Source organism: Bombyx mandarina, chromosome 04 (genome assembly GCF_030267445.1).
Source record: "Bombyx mandarina strain Sakado chromosome 04, ASM3026744v2".
NCBI classification, from domain to species: domain Eukaryota; kingdom Metazoa; phylum Arthropoda; class Insecta; order Lepidoptera; family Bombycidae; genus Bombyx; species Bombyx mandarina.
Genome location: NC_143211.1, coordinates 5,323,034 through 5,343,874, shown reverse-complemented (window position 1 = coordinate 5,343,874; position 20,841 = coordinate 5,323,034). Strand labels below are relative to the sequence as shown.

General features: G+C 38.6%; 1 protein-coding gene across 1 annotated transcript in view; it reads left to right on the top strand.

Annotated features, from left to right (window-relative positions):
• The window catches only part of LOC114245875 (sodium-coupled monocarboxylate transporter 1), a 46,812-nt gene that overhangs the window by 816 nt on the left and 25,155 nt on the right, over positions 1 to 20,841 (top strand). Inside the window, exons 2-4 of the mRNA XM_028178182.2 lie at positions 13,254 to 13,465; positions 15,917 to 16,076; positions 18,685 to 18,750. Coding sequence (XP_028033983.2) covers positions 13,266 to 13,465; positions 15,917 to 16,076; positions 18,685 to 18,750 — 426 coding nt within the window. The 5' untranslated portion in view covers positions 13,254 to 13,265. The remainder of the gene's footprint in view (positions 1 to 13,253; positions 13,466 to 15,916; positions 16,077 to 18,684; positions 18,751 to 20,841) is intronic.

Sequence of the window (20,841 nt, the reverse complement as noted above, 5' to 3'; positions counted from 1 at the left end):
ATTTGATTTCTTTCGCATTTAAAGAAAGAAGTACATGTTTATCTCTATTGTTACGTTCGAACAAAAATACCCGGAAAATATTCGGACGATATTGTTTGTTAGCTAGTTAGTTAAAAAGCTTAAAAATACTTTAAAGGAGTAACTAAGTATCCGTGATCACGCATCGATCACGGAAGACGGAGACGGAGAAAACGCGTCATATAAATAATATAATGCTCCACGATTTAGTTCACTGAGGCAATCAAAAACCAGTTTCGACTGAAATATAACATAATTTGGTAATTTGATGAGAAATATTATCAACGATTGGTTAAGCGTCATTTGTGAAGGCAGTGAGATTAGATCCTCCACCCTTCGATCCCGAGTCTAGTAAAAACCTAGTACAAAATATATATTCTCAGACTTCCTTCCGGCGCGCTTCGGGAATAAGTTCAAATAGAACGAGCGGAGAGTATGCACCCGAGCTTATGTAGATATACGCAATTAAAGTGTGATTCGATTTTTGAGCATGCTTAGATCATTTTTCTCAATAATGCGAAATATTGGATCCAAGAACGATTTTTTCACTCGACGAATGTTTTTGATTGTCGAGTGCAGAACCCAGATATAGTAATCGGCAAACTTCGTGAGCAAATGACCTTGACTGCGCAGAACCGAATTTTAGATCACTTTGGTGGTGAGGGTGAGGCGCGACGGCAGGGGAAATCGTATCGAGCGCGTTATTGGTAGATCAGTCGAACCCTGCGTCCCGCACTGCGCCCTCATTCCGCTTGCTCCCAAAAGTACGCTTGCGTACAGTGGAAAGTCTATCGTTATTAATCGTTAAGTTATTTGTTATAATTGCTTGTGGACTTTGTTGCCATTGCTATTTGTTGAGTGTTTGTTGATTTTTTATAAAACATACACTATGCCGTGACAAACTGGTGTAGTACTTAAAAGAAAGGGTAGAAAATTTGTGTACGACGTATATTGCTTCTTTATAAAACATGGGAAGAATGATATGGAAAAATTAAAACAGACTTCGGAAGCAACAAAAACATCAGTGAGTACTGTTAGGTGCATTATTAACGAAGCTAAAGGCTCTGGCTTGCTCGCCGTGTTTCGGACTCCGGGTAAGAAAAGATCAGGGAAGAAGAAAGTTACCGGAATGGATAGTTTCGTTCAATCTGTAATAAAAAGATGTAATCATAATAACTACATAACAAGCAGCGAAACTCCGTACCGTAGAAAGGCTTCGAAAAATTTAAAGAAGATATAAGTTTTAATGGCTCGGAATGAAGCTTACGACGAATTATGAAAGAGCTAGGCTTCAGATGGAAGAAAAGAACAGAAAGTAATCGGAAGCTGGTAAACGAAAAAAGTAACATTCGATTACTACGAATCGAATATCTTCAAAAAATAATTAATTATAGACAAAAAAGAAGACCGAATCGACCGAGTTGTAAACTACGCCGATGAGCCCTATGTCGACTCATCACGATGATAGCGACTCGGGTGATGAAAACAGTGATGATGATGATGGTCAAGATTATGATAACGAAAAAAAAATTACAAATACCAGCTTCGCTTCAACTGAACCAAGACCTGGCAACAGCTCTAGTTTTGACTTAATAGAAGGAATATCTATTTTACCCCAAGATTAAATTATTACAATTATTAACCTATATGTTTTGTTGATGTTCTAATAAATATATAAATAAATACATATGTTGATTTTAATAATTTAATAGCATTATGACGCAGAGTAAGTAATGTTTTTGCACGTGAGTGTACCATGCGCAAACTTACCCCCACTACGTCGACAAATGCTCAAGAAGTTTGCCGGTTATTATACCAACTTCTCAATAACGAGGATTATCTAACAACTCCCTCAAAGAAGGATTCTTTCGGTTTAAAAGATAACCGTTATTATAATGTAACGACTTTGACCTCATGTCTCAAGGCGGGCGATGGCTTTCTTGTTGTTGGTGTAGAAACGAAATACTTGACAAATCGGTTTAGATTACCAAGTTAGCACGTACGTAAACGAAGATCAAATTTCATGGCGCCCCAATTTTAAAGGTATCACTGGAGATCTCCGAGAGCATTGGAGTTTTTGATTCAATACCTAGAACGTTGCTCAGTAAAGAGGTTACTCGGATGCTGAGGTTTGATTAGTTGGTAATTCGCGGTTAAGATTAAAAATATCCTCCACTTCTGGTCAGCAGTCCTAGGTGAGATCCTACTTGAGATTTCACATTTAAATAGGACTTACTAATACTTATTACCATACAAATTCATTTGATGTTTAGGTGATCGGATATCCCAATGTCTCGGAGTGTTTGAAGTCGTTGAACCCGTACGAATTTTCTTCGTAAGGTTTCTATTTCTATTTTTGGACCAAAACATACCATAATCTCTAGTGTTGATGGAGTTCATTACCTTTACATTGAACGAGCTACTTGGCGTATATAATAGTCTATGCGTCTTTAAAACGGTCGACCGTGAGGTTTTGGTGTTCGATTTTCTTTTAATTGCGTAGACTAGTGAAATAGCTCACGATCCACCTGCTGTTAACTTCGCAGCCCATAGACTTTGTAATGTAAATGCCAGCACCCACCCTGACAAATGATGTCGAAAACTCAGTTGTACACGACTGTACACACCCTTCAAGCCGAAACGCATCTATGCTTTGTAGCAGAAGAAATAAGTAGGAAGGTTATACCTAACGTGACCAATTATTTTTTTAAGCGAGACATCTGCTGAATTATATAGCACTTTCTGTACCTCTTACCACGTAGTCACTTTTGTTAAATTAGCTTATTTAAGCACTTCTAGGTCTATGTTGAATTGAAAAAGGAATTTATCGTTTGGTCTATTTGCAAAAGCGGGACTATGTCGATTTCGCTGGGGACAGCGGGACAGAATGCCCGAAAGCGGGACTGTCTCGCCAAAATCAGGACGTGTGGTCACGTTAGTTATACTGAACCCTATACGTCGAAGTTAAATTTGTTTGCTTTACATTGTAACGCGTTCTAATAATAATTTCAAAATAGTAGCACGTACACGTTTTCATTGTAATTTGACAGTCTTGGGACACTGTACAAGTGTTCACTAAACACAATTAAAACTACTTTTACCCGTTTATTATTTTCATTTGATTAATTTCGACGTATGGAATACTGAATAGTTTGCGTGATCACGGACAATGAAAGTGCTATTTATCGCTATTTATGCAATACAGAAATAGTAAATGTGACTAGTAAATTCCGGTCACGCTTCGCTGACTACTCATAAATCTGCGTAACAGTAATAATATGTTGAATATCTCGCGGATAGTGTACATGTGGTACATTGATGCAGAAACAATTGATGAAGTGCTGTTGCGTACAAAGTTTATATCAAACAGTTTGTACAACGCGCGAATAAAATATAACGTGAATAAAAAACATCTAATATTATTAATAAATACAGTACTTCCAATATATATCTATATATTAATACGTGAAGCAAAAACTTTGTATCCCTTTTTACGAAAATTGCGCGGATGGAGAAGTATGAAATTTCCCACACTTATAGAGAATATAGAGAAGGGGTGCACAATGCTAATATTTTTTTTAAAATAACGCATAAAAGATACATTAAATCAATAAAGAAAACATTACACACACTACCATGTATTTGACACATACACGCATGCATACTATTTGTTTATTGTCAAACTTTTCTTATTGCATAGTGTATGGTCAAATTGAGAATAGATTAAATATTGTTTGTATTTGTTAATTTTGTCTAAAGTGTAGTCTTGGCGAAATCTGTGAATATAGAACTATAATAAATAGTCTTTGATAATAGAACCATAATAATGTTCAAACTTATAATTTCAATTAATTATAGTCGAATTTCGACTACTGCGGGGCCACTAGTACATATAAATATTTAAAATAGTAATTCTATCATCCGGAAGCACGCAATTTATAATAAGCGGGGTTAAAGTATGCAATTGCCGTTTTATTCAGCTTAGACAAGAAAGATGCATACTTCGAAAATTCGAGTGATTTTTTAATACGAGTTCCGACGCGGAACTAACGCTGCAGAAACAGCTCGCAATATCAATGTTGCGTTTAGAGAGGGGACTGCTAAGTGCTAATGAACGCATTACGATTTAGGTATAAAGGTTTTCTTGATGAAAATTTTGATTTGAATAACGAACCACGTGGAAGACCACACATGTGAAAAACAATGAATTGACAGAGATCGTGGAAGCCGATCCGAGCCAAACACCCAGGAATTAGCGGCATGGCTTAACGTTACCAACAATATTGACTCATTTGCGTCAAATCAATAAAATAGAAAAATATGAAAAATGGGTGCCTCATGATTTGATTGATCTGCAAAAAGAATCGCGTGTTGAAACTTGTGTTGTTGCCTTGTTGAAACGATACAGAAATGTAGGAGTATTGGATCGAATTGTGACACGTGATTAAAAGTGGATTCTTTACGATAACCGTAAGCGAAAAATGCAATGGCTGACCCCAGGTCAAACGCCGCAACAGTGTCCTAAGCAAAGCTTACCGATAAAAAGGTAATGGTAGCTGTTTGGTGGTCTCAGCATGTTATTCACTATAGCTTTCTCCGATCTGGTCAAGCAATAACTCCGAATAATGCCGAACTCCGAACAATGATAGCAAAACTGGCAGTGAAACCTCCCTGACTCATGAATCGATCTTTACCATTATTGCTCCATGATAACGCGAGACCTCATACAGCACGAGAAACCGTTTTAACTCTACAGGAACTGCAATTAGAAACCGTTCGTCACCCTCGGACTACGGACTACCATTTTTTTCGTGATGTGGATAATTTTCTACGTGATAAGAAGTTACTTTCCCAGGAGGCAGTATAAAATACTTTCAGACAGTTTGTAGAATCTAGATCACCAGAGTTCTATCGCAAAGGCATAAATGACCTTCCTATTGGATGGCAGTAATGTATAAATTATAATGGTAGATATTTTGGTTAAATAAATATGTTAGATGAAAAATAAAACGAATTTCAATTTTTCAGTAGAAATCGGCAATTTCATACTTTAACCACTAATAAATACATTTTTGTAGAGTTTCTTTTTAAAGTATACATAATAGTATATGTGTTATACATTTCTACGTTCATTTTTCTTTTGTTTGGTACAAAAAAAAATAAGATTGGGAAGGTAATGGTCACAATAATGATGTCCGTGACGAACCGAACTCACTCTGCAGAAGCCGATCGCCGTCCGCACCGTGCCACGTATGCATAACAAATAAATAAATTTTATTTGTATGACCTAATGTAAATTTAGATTTCCATGACAGTTACTGATTTTTATGAAAATAGCCGCATAGTTTGTCAGAATCTAATAATACTTTTCCTTCTAATCTTTAATAATGATTGATTTAAATTTCCCGTTAAAGAAAAGTCTTGTTTGAGTAGCGTGTCATGACGTAGTTGAAGGTGATAATCTTGCGAGGTGCTCTCATATAACATAATTACGTACGATAATCTCAACCATAATGGTCACAGTCTCTTTATAAAACTGTCCTTCAAAGATTCGTGTTTATTCTATTCCGTCAATTAACATAATTCTATGATACAGTGCCACCTCGATATAACAAATCGGAAGGGAGGGAACAAGTAAATATTCGTTATATAAAGTAATTCGGTAAACTTAGGATTGTTAGTTTGTATTAATGTTAGGTTAGTCTACCATTCGTTATAACGAGGTAAAAAAATTGTTTTATTTACCTCCATATTCGGTACTCATCTTCTACTCGAATTACTGTAGGTATGTATTTTCTATTTAAAAACAATTAAGTAGGTAACATTTTTTCTCAAACCTGTTAAGACTAATTAAAGTCTCAGTAAATGACCACCAGTTTGCTGAGATTATATTTCATCCCATATCATCTCATCTCATTTCATTTCATTTAATTCCACTCCATGTTATCATTTTTCATACAAATAAGAATATAAATTAAAATAAGTCTTGACCTTAGTTACCAGGCCATAAAATCCCTTAAAAACACTATTCTACTAATACTACTATAACTACTAATTCACATACTATGGGATTAAGGTTTATATTGGTGGGAACGTTTTGGATTGACAAAATTCGTTAATTAGAGGTCATTATATATTTTTTGAAGTTGAAAATTCGTAATAAAGAGGTTGTTCGCAAGAAATTTTCGCAGTGTAAAATGTAAAGGTATATTTTACAGTGACTGTTATGGACAATTCAAGGGGATAACGAAGCATTTGTTAAATTGAGGACGTCGCTATATTGCGATTCGTTATATTAAGGTTGCACTGTATATTGCAACTTATCTGGTTTAGTAATTAGGTACATTATTCTTCCTTTTTTTTTCTTTTTTTTTTCTAAAAATTTTTTTTTTTTTGCTTAGTTAGGTGGAGGAGCTCACAGCCCACCTGGTGTTAAGTGGTTACTGGAGCCCATAGACATCCACAACGTAAATGCGCCACCCACCTTGAGATATAAGTTCTAAGGTCTCAGGTGAGTTACAACGGCTGCCCCACCCTTCAAACCGAAACGCATTACTGCTTCACGGCAGAAATAGGCAGGGTGGTGATACCCACCCGCGCGGACTCACAAGAGGTCCTACCACCAGTAATAATTCCTTGGTTAGATACTATTATTTAGTGTTTTTAGCTAATTGAACACTTTTCATTTTACATTATATTACCTTAAATTCAATATTCATTATCAAATGAGCGGTCCCTTTCATTTTCCTTAACGAGGTTGCTCATAAATTTTATTAAGAGCTCTCTACTGCGATTGTTACCATTTCGTCATGTTCAGTATTTAAACAGTGCTCATATTTGGAGCATCATTAGCATTTATACTTATGGTAAGGCGTCTTGTGAGCCTGCATTCCTATTGCTTCTACTAAACAGGAATACGTTCCGATTTGAAGGGTGGTACAATCGTTATATTATATTTTTGAAAATTTGACCTTGTTATGCTATGCCAATCACACTAATACCTAAGTCATACATCAATGGTTACAAACATTTTACTCTACTCTCTCTTTTATTTTACTCTAACTCTTAGTTCTTAAGTTCTAAACCATTGTTACTATATAACATACTCATTTCCTTAAGTCGTCGTGGCCTAAAGGATAAGACGTCCGGTGCATTCGTGTTGAAGCGATGCACCGGTGTTCGAATCCCGCAGGCGGGTACCAATTTTTCTAATGAAATATGTACTCAACAAATGTTCACGATTGACTTCCACGGTGAAGGAATAACATCGTGTAATAAAAATCAAACCCGCAAAATTATAATTTGCGTAATTACTGGTGGTAGGACCTCTTGTGAGTCCGCGCGGATAGGTACCACCGCCCTGCTTATTTTCTGCCGTGAAGCAGTAATGCGTTTCGGTTTGAAGGGTGGGGTAGCCGTTGTAACTATACTGAGATTTTAGAACTTGTATCTCAAGGTGGGTGGCGCGTCTACGTTGTAGATGTCTATGGGCTCCAGTAACCACTTAACATCAGGTGGGCTGTGAGCTCGTCCACCCATCTACGCAATAAAAAAAAAAAAAAAAAAAAAGTTACTAAATCATTTGTATATTGTTTACCTTACGTCAAATCTTAATGTGTAATTAGAACATTAGTTAATATGTATTCCTCTGACATTAGTAATATCCTGTCATTTACTAATTGTGTCGTTTTGGTTCCTAAATATGTTTACCAATAAGTTTTAAAGACTCATTTACTAATTGTTTAGTAAATACTATTCATATATACATTCTCTTTCTCCTTGAAACTCAGAGTTCGACATTAATATTTCCAAGGTGACGGAACGAATAATAAATACGCAACTCATGATGTATTTTGACGATCGCCAGCTGATCGGTGACCGACAGTACGGTTTCCGTCATGGTCGCTTAGTTGGCGATCTTCTTGTATACCTTTTTTTTTTATTGCTTAGATGTGTGGTGAAGGCCACGGTGAAGGAATAACATCGTGTGATAAAAATCAAACCCGCAAAATTATAATTTGCGTAATTACTTGTGGTAGGACCTCTTGTGTGTCCGCACGGGTAGGTACCACCACCCGGCCTATTTCTGCCGTGAAGCAGTAATGCGTTTCGGTTTAAAGGGCGGGGCAGCCGTTGTAACTATACTGAGACCTTAGAACTTATATCTCAAGGTGGTTGGCGCATTTTCGTTGTAGATGTCTATGGGCTCCAGTAACCACTTAACACCAGGTGGGCTGTGAGCTCGCCCACAAGATTCATCTTTCATAAACAATACTTGCCTAGAAGAAAATAAATACAATTTTAAAAGATCAGTTATTCCTAATATGCTTTAATAAAAATCTCATCAGCTTCGACGTTAATAATGATAAAAATAAACAAGTCAAACGTCTTTAAATGAATCTTCAAGGTTATGGAAGTGCATTTAGAACAACGCGGCGGAATATTCCTACAAGTCGCTCAAGAAAAAAATGTCACCTAATTAAATGATTTAATAAAACAGTAATACTTATCTGTTGTGTCTTTACATTGGAAAGAAGTAATAAAAATCGTAAGGGCCTAAACTAAAGAAGAGTAATAGAAAACAAACCAGCGATTTAATGAATTATTTTCTGTTTGTTTGTTTGTTCACAAATAGACAGTAATTAATTAGAATCGGAATATAGTTTCGTTTCATGGAAATCGAATTTAAAAAAAAAGTTATCGTCACTTGAAGATTTTTGGAATCGACTTTTATTTTTACAGTTACATTGGAAAATACTATTATTAATGCAAAAATAACGCTGTCGGTCTGTTGCGCTTTCAACACTCAGCCGATTTGGCCGAAATACGATATGGAAATAGTTTGAGCCATTAGAGAGAATATAGGCTACTTTCGTCTTACTTGTGAGCACGGGTTTTCCCCTACGATAAAAAAAGTGTAGTCCATATAACTAGTCAGGTCATAAGTATTTCGGCTACGACTGGGTCCTGCGGGGCGTCATTCGGGGTCCCCTCCCCGGGCTGAGCGTCATTTGTTACGCTGACGACACTCTAGTCGTGGCTCCGGGGAGGGACTACCGGGAGTCTGCCCGTCTGGCGTGCGCAGGCGTGGCACACGTCGTCACTAGGATCCGACGGTTGGGGCTCGAGGTGGCGCTCGACAAAACCCAGGCCCTGTTGTTTCACGGGCCGGGACGAGCGCCGCCTCTGGGTGCCCACCTCGTGATCGGAGGCGTCCGCGTCGGGGTCGGGGTGACCGGTCTTCGGTACCTCGGCCTCGAACTGGACGGTCGGTGGAGCTTCCGCGCTCACTTTGAAAAATTGGGCCCTCGACTGATGGCGGCGGCCGGCTCTTTGAGCCGGCTGCTTCCAAACGTCGGGGGTCCCGATCAGGTGGCACGCCGCCTCTACATGGGGGTGGTGCGGTCGATGGCACTATATGGCGCGCCCGTATGGTGCCACGCCCTGACCCGCGAGAACGTCGCCGCGCTGCGACGTCCGCAGCGCGCGATCGCGGTCAGGGCGATCCGAGGATACCGCACCGTCTCCTTCGAGGCGGCGTGCTTGCTCGCCGGGGCGCCACCCTGGGACCTGGAGGCGGGGGCGCTCGCTGCCGATTACAGGTGGCGTAGCGACCTCCGCTCTAGGGGGAAGGGCGCCCCGGCGAAGGAGTAGTTCGAGCGCGGAGGCTCCAATCTCGGCGGTCCGTGCTGGAGGCGTGGTCTCGCCGCTTGGCGGACCCGTCGGCCGGCCTCCGTACCGTCGAGGCGGTCCGCCCGGTTCTCGCGGACTGGGTGGGCCGCGACCGCGGATGCCTCACCTTCCGGCTGACGCAGATGCTTACCGGCCATGGTTGTTTCGGCCGGTACTTGCACAAGATAGCCGGAAGGGAACCGACGGCGCAGTGCCACCACTGCGCGGACCGCGACGAGGAAGATACAGCGGAACACACGCTGGCGCGTTGCTCTGGATTCGACGAGCAACGCGCCGCCCTCGTCGCGGTCATTGGAGAGGACCTCTCGCTGCCGCGCGTCGTGGCTACGATGCTCGGCAGCGACGCGTCCTGGAAGGCGATGCTCGACTTCTGCGAGTCCACCATCTCGCAGAAGGAGGCGGCGGAGCGAGAGAGGGAGAGCTCTTCCCTTTCCGCACCGATCCGTCGCCGTCGAGCCGGGGGCCGGAGGCGGGAATACGCCCGTACGTCCCGGCCCCTGTAGGTGGCGGCCTCCCCCCGGTGAAGGTCAAGGGGCGACCTGAGGGGGTGAGGCCGCGCGGCGCGCTACCAGCACTCTAGCGCGCTGCCGTGGAGTGAATAGAGCGACCGGTCGACGGTGTATCGCGTCCCGACCCGGCAGGCTGGTTCTGGTCCAGCGGGGTATTCCGGGACACCAGCGGCACCGTCTGGGCGGCCCGACGGGCTGCCGTACCGAGACGGCCGACGTTTCAGAGCCTTCGATTCGCCTCGAAGGCTCCGTCGGCTGGGCGTCCTTGGGGTGAGCCGCGCCGTCTGGTTGTAGTGTTGACCGCGGTAGCCCCCCTACCTCATCCGGGTTCTGACCTCGGAGGGGATCGGACGTCGGGTGTAAGAGTGCAGGGGAGTCGTTTAGTGGGTGGGCTCTAAAATCCTTGGGCCCGCGGTCTGCTCACAACACCATGCAGATCGTTGAGTCTCACATACCCCGCGCGCCCCTTTTGCGCGGGGACCTCGTAGGAGGTTCGGCCCTCTACCCGAAAAAAAAAAAAAAAAAAAAAAAAAAGGTCATAAGTATTGTCACACAGTAAAAACTTTTTTTTAGAATGCTGGCCACAAAAAAATTATTGAATTCGAATTTCGAATTGTTCATGAAAATAAAAATGTATACTTTTAGAATTTTACTCATTTTTAAATATGGAGTGGACGCTTAAAGAAGACCGTGTTGCAGTTATTGCGTTGCATCGTTGCGGTTACGCGCCAATTCAAATTTTTAACATACTGAAAAATTTGAATATAACCAAAAGATTCGTTTATCGTACCATCAAACGATACAATGAAGACTCTAGTGTAGATGACAGGTCAAGAAGTGGTCGCCCTCGGTCTGTTAGGACTCCAGCAGTGATAAAAGCTGTGAAGGCGCGCATTCAAAGAAATCCCAAACGTAAGCAGAAACTGTTGGCCCTTCAGATGGGGTTAAGCAGAACCACGGTGAAAAGGGTGTTAAATGAAGACTTAGGGCTGCGGGCATATCGAAGAAAAACAGGACATCGTTTGAATGCTCGTCTAATGGACCTGAGACTGAAGAGATGCCGCGCTTTGTTGAAGCGGTACGCGGGAAAAAAATATCGGGATATTCTTTTTTCGGATGAAAAAAATTTTACCGTAGAAGAGAGCTACAACAAACAAAATGATAAGGTGTACGCACACAGTAGTGAAGAAGCGAGCAACCGTATTTCGCGTGTCCAACGAGGTCATTTTCCATCCTCGCTCATGGTATGGTCGGGAGTTTCTTATTGGGGCTTAACAGAGGTACATTTTTGTGAGAAAGGTGTAAAAACGAATGCAATTGTGTATCAAAATACAGTCCTGACGAACCTTGTGGAACCTGTTTCTCATACCATGTTCAATAACAGGCACTGGGTATTCCAACAAGATTCGGCGCCAGCTCATAGAGCGAAGAGCACACAAGACTGGCTGGCGGCGCGTGAAATCGACTTCATCCGGCACGAAGACTGGCCCTCCTCCAGTCCAGATTTGAATCCGTTAGATTACAAGATATGGCAACACTTGGAGGAAAAAGCGTGCTCAAAGCCTCATCCCAATTTGGAGTCACTCAAGATATCCTTGATTAAGGCAGCCGCCGATATTGACATGGACCTCGTTCGTGCTGCGATAGACGACTGGCCGCGCAGATTGAAGGCCTGTATTCAAAATCACGGAGGTCATTTTGAATAAACTTTAGTGTCATAAGAATCTATGTTTTGTTAAGTTCATTTTGGTATATGAATGGTTACATAAAGAATAAACCTGTTTCAATTATTTTACATTAAACATGTGACAGAATTTATGACCTGACTAGGTAGTTGTACGTGAAGCTGCGGGAGAAGTACCTTAGTATGATATTTATTTACTAATACATATTTTTTTAAATTTATTTTTTCAAGATGTCAGTAACTACAAAATGGGTAATTATGGTCCAATTTCGATAAGTGGGCTAAATTAGGAAATAATATGTTTGGCAATTTGTTTTTTAATGCCGTCTAACACTGCTGCTTAGTAATATTCTGCGAATTAACTCTGGATGTGAAATATTTTTTTTCTTTGAAGCAGTATTGTAGACAAATCCCTACCTAAACATCTACTACCAATTCGACCATTACTCGTGTAACATATCGATTTTATTTGAATAAGAATCGTATTCTACTTTTTTTTAATCTAGGGTAATTAGTCCATTCAATTAAGTGAAAATATGAAATTATTTTATTATGACACCAGTACGTAACTTTGCTTGTCCGTCCTATTTGGAAATAATGGCCCAGTGCCAAGACGTAACGTCATTATTACGCAAGAAAGTTATTAAGATGTTGAAAAAAAACTTATTCTAGTTTTAACTCATTCTCAAACTCACGTTTTAATAAGAATTGTTAAACTTTCTATTGGCACATATGAGTAGCCTTCCTGCTAATATGCAGTTATCGAAATCTTTAAATGTCACAATAGTAATATCAACGCCTATTTTGACACTAGCTGTGAATGTTTTGATGAAAGTAGGTATACTTAGCAGCGCGAAGATACTTTAGATGCATACTAAGTATCTGGTATCTACCCAAGGATTGAAATACAGTACAGTTGTAAGACTGAACCTATAAGGGTGCGACCTCTTGAAATTCTATAGATATACTAATTGCGAAGTGTTAGTGTCTCCTAGAACAAGTGGCTAATGGTCTCAAAACATATTAACTACATACATACCGCCATTAGCATACCATTTGTTACTATTCAAATTAACGTTAATTTTCACTTTACGAAATCGATTACGTATCCCGAGCTAGTATTATTCGATCTCTTTTCTCGAGCTAAAAGTAGCTTAAGGTAGCTTTATGGAAAAACTAGGCAGGAAATGGTATAATCGTGTGCGGACTCATTAGCTGCACAGTATAACATCTTTAGAAGATTATCCTAGAATTGAAAGACTGGAAAATCCGTTAATTTAAAAACAACAAATTAAAGTGTTTTGTCCAAATGTATTCAAATTTGGTAATTTTAATTCTTATTTTAACAGATAATCATCAAAATGGTCTTCACGATGAAAGAAGGGGGTTTTGGGGTAGGCGATTATGTGGCGTTTGGAGTGCTGTGTTCAGCGTCATGTGCTGGAGGCATTTGGTACAGTGCCGTTGGATCTAGAACTAAAGCTGTCTTAGACATCAAGGATTACCTCCTGGGAGGAAGAGCCATGTCTACTTTCCCAGTTGCTATGTCGCTTATAGCAAGGTAAGTTAATTCAATGACAATTAAATATTGCTGTAAATTAAACAATCTACAACGAGAAACTTTTCAAAATAAACCCATTTGTTGTTGAAAAAAAATTTCACATTAATACAAAACGAATCTTTCTGTTCTTACCCTTATTTCCCATTAAATGTGGTCAGCTTGCAATTGGTCAGAAAACAACTCCTTTCTGAGATCACTTTCTTTGGGAACGGGACCTGGCGTTTAAAAATTAAGATAAGAATTATTGGGAAGGTTACGTCAATTCGCCAAGTAAATTACTACAAATACCGGCAGTTTTGGGAGAAGTGATGTCACCTACTCGTTCTACTACTATTACTACTTCTTACTTCACTATAATCAGTTAAATGTTTTACAATGTAACTTATATCTTGTAAGAATCTCATATCGATACTTATCTAAACATTTTGACTTTGACGAATAGTTCAGAAAAATTCACAAGCAACATCCGGTTCCAAAGTACGCTTAGAGAATTACATGACAAATATAGACATTTCTAAATGATGAAATGAATAGTGAATAAGATACTAGTAAAAAATTACCCTTTTGCAACGAGTGTTAAAAATGTAATTAAATTGGTTTACTATTTTAAAATTCGAAATAGCCGAATGAAGTTTTTAAATATTCAAAACTTAAGTTAAAGAAAAACGTTTGATTTATTATGTACTTCCATTTAGGAATTGGTTATTTAGCAGTAGGTAGTAGTAACTTTTGTGATTGACGATCTAATGACATATTTGTTTCCATAATACACGTCTGTGGCAACGCTTTGTTGTCATAATCATAAAACGTCATAATCGTTTTTATGAAAAGCCAACGTAGATTTGTATTTAATAATGATGAATTAATTACTTTCAAATATTAGGACTTCACCTATGAAATTGCCGTTTAGTATACAAAAATGTAAACCCGTATGAGGTCGATTTTTGTCGAATAGGACCCGGGACAAGCGGTTAACTAAGACTGGCCGGAGAGTCGGGGGCCTCTCCGTAATTCTGTTCAGTTCTTCACTGCATACATCCGCAGGGAATGCTGGTGCCATTTTGTAAGAAACTGTAATGCATTGGACAGGTGCTAGACCATCAAACAGTGGGCATGGCGTTTTTGGGGGTAACTTTTCCTTTAGGACATTGCCTAGGTGCTGAACCGAGGTCTAACCTACACAATAACCGCTTGCGATTATCCAAAAGTATTGAATATTGTTTTGATGCTAACATTAAAAGCTGTTGCTAAGTCGCCGGAATATTAAGTATCGTCTTTAGTTTGGCATTGTTGACTTTAGCTTTTGGGCGACTATGGCGTTAATTTTTTAGATCGAAATTTCTATGCTGTAAGTGTGACCAATGACGAGTGGTGCATTCACTTTTAGCGCTCACTCCATACACGTCATTAATATTATGAGCCGTTTGTGCGCCATTGCTACCGCCACGGAACTTGGGTTCACATAATTAGTCGTTTTTTTATATTGTCCTTATTTATGAAAAAGATACTAGTGTGGTGAAAATAAAACACTAATCAATAAACAAATGATTAAATTTGAAAATAGAGTTCCATATATTTTAAATAACATTCAATTTATTTTAGAATTAATTGCCAGCCATGTATAAATTAGGTTTCAAATGGCCAGTATTGTAAAACGGCAACTTCATAGTTAAAGAAGACATATTATTTAGAGAAGGCGCAGTTTTGGTGCTAGATTCAATTTGTATCTATTAATATCGATGTACTCTCATCGAGTGATGCTAATTTGTCATTACTAGAGGTCCCGTAGTAGTCGAAATTCGACTATAATTAATTGGAATTGTAAGATTGTATTTTATACTATAATCACAAATTTCGCCAAGACTACACTATAATAAATATTAACAAAGACAAATAATATTTAATCTATTCTCAATTTGACAACAGACGTCAAAAACAAAAGCTTGACAATAAATAGTATAGTATGCATGCGTGTGTGCGTCAAATACATGGTATGTAGTGTGTGTAATGTTTTCTTTATCGATCTAATGTATCTTTTAGGAATTATTTAAAAAAAATATTAGTGTTGTGCACTTCTTCTCTATATTCACTATAAGTGTGGAAAATTTCATACTCCTCCGTCCGCGCAATTTTCGTAAAAAGGGATACAAAGTTTTTGTTTCACGTATTAATATATAGTGTCATTATAAAAAAATCTATGGGAAATACTGTTAGGTAGATGTTATATGGTCTGTACATTATACAAATAACATCTTCGAACGACTTCCGTTGTGACGGAAAATTATAAATTGCGTCATGACTGCTGATTGGATGTAGTGTGGCTCCCAAATGTATTATCACCGGCTTGCCTCTTTTCCAAGGTGAGTGGTGGAATTCCCGTGGTGATTTCTAAGACACTATGCTAGTATAAAAATCAAAATATACCATGAATGACACGAATGTTGATAACAGTTACGTGTCAGGGGTGACGATCCTGGGTACGCCCGCGGAGATCTACAACTACGGGACACAGTACTGGTTGGTGATCGTCGGCGTCACACTCAGCTGTGTGGTGGTAGCTACAGTTTACTTGCCCGTATTCTGTACGTTACGGCTTTCGTCTTCGTATGAAGTAAGTATTTACTACCATGGTACTAATAAGTTTCACTTCGATTTTAACAAAGACATCTCTATACTTTCCTAGCGCCATGGTTCTAATAAGTTTCACTTCGATTTTAACAAAGACATCTCTATATTCTTCTTGTACTGATTAGTCTTTATGTAAATCGATTCTATAAGTTTTTTTTAGACTATAAGAAAACATATCGAGGGATGAAATGCTATTTGGTTTATGCGACATTTTTGCAACTTTACAGGAGAGCTATTTAAATTTTAAAATATGGAAAACATACAACAAAAAACTTCTTCAGCTATTTTAATGGGGTAAACTTATTTGAAGTTCAATTTAAAACATCGAATTGTTGATGCTAATACCAAATAAAGCAGATCTTTAATTTAGGCGAAATGTCGCTTAAACTAAATTGCCTTTTACCCCTAGATATATAATGGAATGGAGAGCCTCTATGAAATTACAACGCATAACCAGGAGACGGAACAGCATAGTACACATATGTATGCCAAAACTGACATGCAAACTCTATAAAACTCAGCTGAGCGCAAACTTTATTACGTGTGACGACATTTGTGGGTAATGTGTGCGACGAGCTAACCGCAGATCAAACATACAACGATTAGCGACAAATTATAGTGTGTTGTGATTGAAATCTTTTTAGATAATTTTTAGAACTATTTTTAGAACTTTACAGAATATTTTTACACCTTCTACAATGAGTTTGTTTGTTGTCGTTTCACATACATACATACTGTCATGGGTATAGAAAGGAATTTCATATATATAAAAACGAGAGTAGATTTTTGTCTAAATTAACATTATTAAATTAATTATAAATTTATTTTTAGGTTTTATTAATGCGGCCCTGTTGCATTATTCCTTATAAGAAGATGGCTTTTTGTATTTCGAGTGTTACCATCAATTTTTTACAGCCCAAAAATTTAATAGATGAATATTTATAAATACAATTCATTATGTATTCTAAATTGTGTAATGTATACATGTCTCATGAGAACCAACCCTGGATCTCATCAGACTAGGCTGAGACAACTTCTCAAGTCCGTATAGTATATAAAATAGCAGTTAGCGAACTACTTCGCTTCGAAAATTGGTAGTAGCATTTGAAATACAAAAAGCCACCCTCTTATACGGAATCAGGCAACAGAGCCGCATTAATAAGACAACCTAAAAATAGTATAGTTGATACCGATGTAAACGTGATTTCGAGCTAATGTTTTTTTTTATTGCTTAGATGGGTGGACGAGCTCACAGCCCACCTGGCGTTAAGTGGTTACTGGAGCCCATAGACATCTCAACGAAAATGCGCCCACCCACCTTGAGATATAAGTTCTAAGGTCTCAAGTATAGTTACAACAGCTGCCCCATCCTTCAAACCGAAGCGCATTACTGCTTCACGGCAGAAATAGGCAGGGTGGTGTTACCTACCCGCGCGGTCTCACAAGAGATCCTACCACCAGTAATTACGCAAATTATAATTTTGCGGGTTTGATTTTCCAATCGGCGCCGATCCAATGTCTACATGTGGGTATTTTCCGTATGTTCCATGGGGAGTGCTCTGAGGAATTGTTCGAGATGATACCGATATCTCGCTTTTACCATCGCACCGCCCGCCACCGGAGTAGAGTTCATCCATACTACCTGGAGCCACTACATTCATCCACAGTGCGTTTCCAGAGATCTTTTTTGCCACGTACCATCCGGCTATGCAATGAGGTCCCCTCCACGGTGTTTCCCGAGCGCTATGACATGTCCTTCTTCAAACGAGGCTTGTGGAGAGTATTAAACGGCAGGCAGCGGCTTGGCTCTACCCCTGGCATTGCTGACGTCCATGAGCGACGGTAACCACTCACCATCAGGTGGGCCGTATGCTCGTCTGTCTACAAGGGCAATAAAAAAAATTTTTTTTTGTTCCCGTAACAGGCTAACATCATGTGGGCCGCGATCTTATGACCAACGATACTAACAACGACGATTATCAAAACAATAATAGAAAAAAATCGTCAGTATAATTATGTTTTTTTCTGTTATGGCACCTTGTTAAACTATAATGTAAAACTTATGTTACATAATAAAGTAGGTCGTTATTTAAATCGTGAGTCGTAATAAAAGTCTTTTGAACTTTGAAACTAATGCCTGACTTTCTTCACACGATTTGATTAGCATAAGAGTGTAGATTTAATAGTAAAAAGGAGCAACAAAACAAATCTCCAAGTATTTTGTAATAAATGCTTGGCATGTATATGTTGATAGAAAACCACGTGTTCGTTCTCGATTAAAATAATAATAATGCGTTTGGGTATCGAATTCCATAAAAACTGTAAAACTTACAATCAAATTTCTAAGCGAAATGTTATATCGTAGATCGTATCGTAGATCACATCAAAGAATCACGGATTTTCCGCAAACAAATTGTTTCTTGGATAAACAATTTATCTTGTGAAGTTACCTGTTTTAGATCTAATCTGGGTTCTAGGTATTCCATCAAGCTGATATGAGAAAATGTACTTTGCTCTCTAACGCAAAACTTGTTTTATAAAGGTCGCTTCACAGAGTGACCGTTGTGTATATTTCTTCATTTTTGTTTCAGTATCTAGAATTGAGATTCAATCGCAACGTGCGTGCCGTCGCTTCTATTCTATTTTTATTGGACGAGGTAAGTTGTTTATTATCAATATGTACGAGTACTAATGTTTTTATTAACCTTTAATTTTAACCTTTCTCAATAGGAAGAAAGAATTCAATCGACAATTGACAATTTATTCAATAAAGAGTGATGCACTTCTTTTTGCTTAAGCTTTTTATTGATCCAATTTCTATCAACATTTTTGAAGAGACCTTTATGTATTATGTTAAACTTGTGTAGCTATCTACATTTAAAAATGTTACGGAAGATCAACACCGCTGTAATATAAGAAAATGTTTAAAATTAGAAACTGTTCCAAGAGTTTGTTAAATAAAAATATTTGCAATCTTTACATAAGTCCCTTTTGATTTGAAAACAATAATGTTCGTGGCTTTAGAATTCATATCGTAATTGCCTTTTTAATTAATTGTAACTCCGCTATGTTCAATACGAAAAAATAATTATTATTCTTGACGTCAAACGCACTTGGTTTACTTGTGTCGCTGCTAACGAGCGATCAAAGTAGCCATTGAACTTTGTTTAAATAAATGACTAATGAATCGACTAAAGAATTTTTGAATAAGGTATATATTAGAATCTTATATTTTTTCGGGTTGATGTGATTTTATGGTACGTGCAGTGTGTATACGGCATTACTATTTGGCAGTGATCATTGACTAGATTATCACGATGACGTTTCGTTTTAAATCGTCTTCAATATCGCAATCGACTAAATAACAAACAAAAAATTGTGATACTAAAATGAACTTCTTAAGCGATTCATTCTCATATATATTAAGAAAAAGCCTATCAAGTTAAACTTGGTATATGCAGGAAGCAACCATGGTATTTAGTTTGAAGAGTACAGCAGGATAGTGCAATTGAAACTTCAATTTTAAGTCTAGGATTAGCAACCGCTTTCACGTTGTAGTTTCTTATTATGCTTAGTGCGAGTTTTTTAACGTTCTCGATAGCGTAAAAGTTCACTCAAATTAGTATGGAGTTGGAACGTTTGCCGTTAAGGGCGCTGTTCGAACTACACACAAATTTGAGTTAAATTTTACGCTATAGAGATCGTTAAGAAACTCGCAGTAAGCACACAGGTCGGTCGTTAGATCGTCTGCCTTTAGCTAAGAATAAAAAAAGTGTTTTATTCTTAGCTAAAGTTAGTTTCCTAGTCTACATCAATAACATTAAGCATGTCATCCAATCTAAATTTAAATTATACGCTGATGACTTAAAAGTGTATCGTGCTGTTGAAGACCATTCGGATACAATGGCTTTCAGGCTGATATCAATGCGATTTACAAATGGAGTACGCAGAATTACATGCACTTAAATTTACAAAACTGTAATTTTATTAAATTTACAAGAAAGAGGGTTCCGTTTTAAGCCACATACTTCATAAACAACACACCCCTTCAAGAAGTCAATACTGTTCGGGACTTGGGCATAATCTTGAATAGCTCATTGAGCTTCAGATCCCATATTGATAACATAATTAGCAGGACCTCTCGGCTTTCTGGTTTCATAAATAGACAAATGAAAATATTTCAAGCAACCTAGTTTAACTATTCTTATTTATAATACGATTGTACGAAGCATTTTGGAATATTGTTGTACAGTCTGGAGCCCCGGCTATCAAGTACATGCAAACAGGATAGAAAGAATCCAAAAACGGTTCCTTTATCATCTCGCTTTTAATGATAATAAGTGTCACCAACTCAAATCATATAAGGAACGCCTTTCGTTCTATCGGATGCAGTCATTAAGCGCACGACGTAAAGCAGCTGATATTGTGTTCCTTTACAAGCTTGTACACAGCATAATAGACTCACCAGTAATACTTGAACGTATTCATTTAAGCGTACCGCGCTTGGGCAACCGCTTATGTAATCGGAATTTTTTCCACCTCCCAAAAATCAAAAGTAATCTTGGCCAGCACTCTCCTGTCTATCGTATGACTTCCCTGTCAAATAGTATACGTGATGAAATCGACATACTTGTTTGCCATGCTTCTCTAGCCTCACTTAAAATAAATTTAAGTTCCGTGATCCACACCGAGCTGTAGACCAACCACATTTATTTTGATTTCTATTGAACATTAATTTCCCTCTGTTA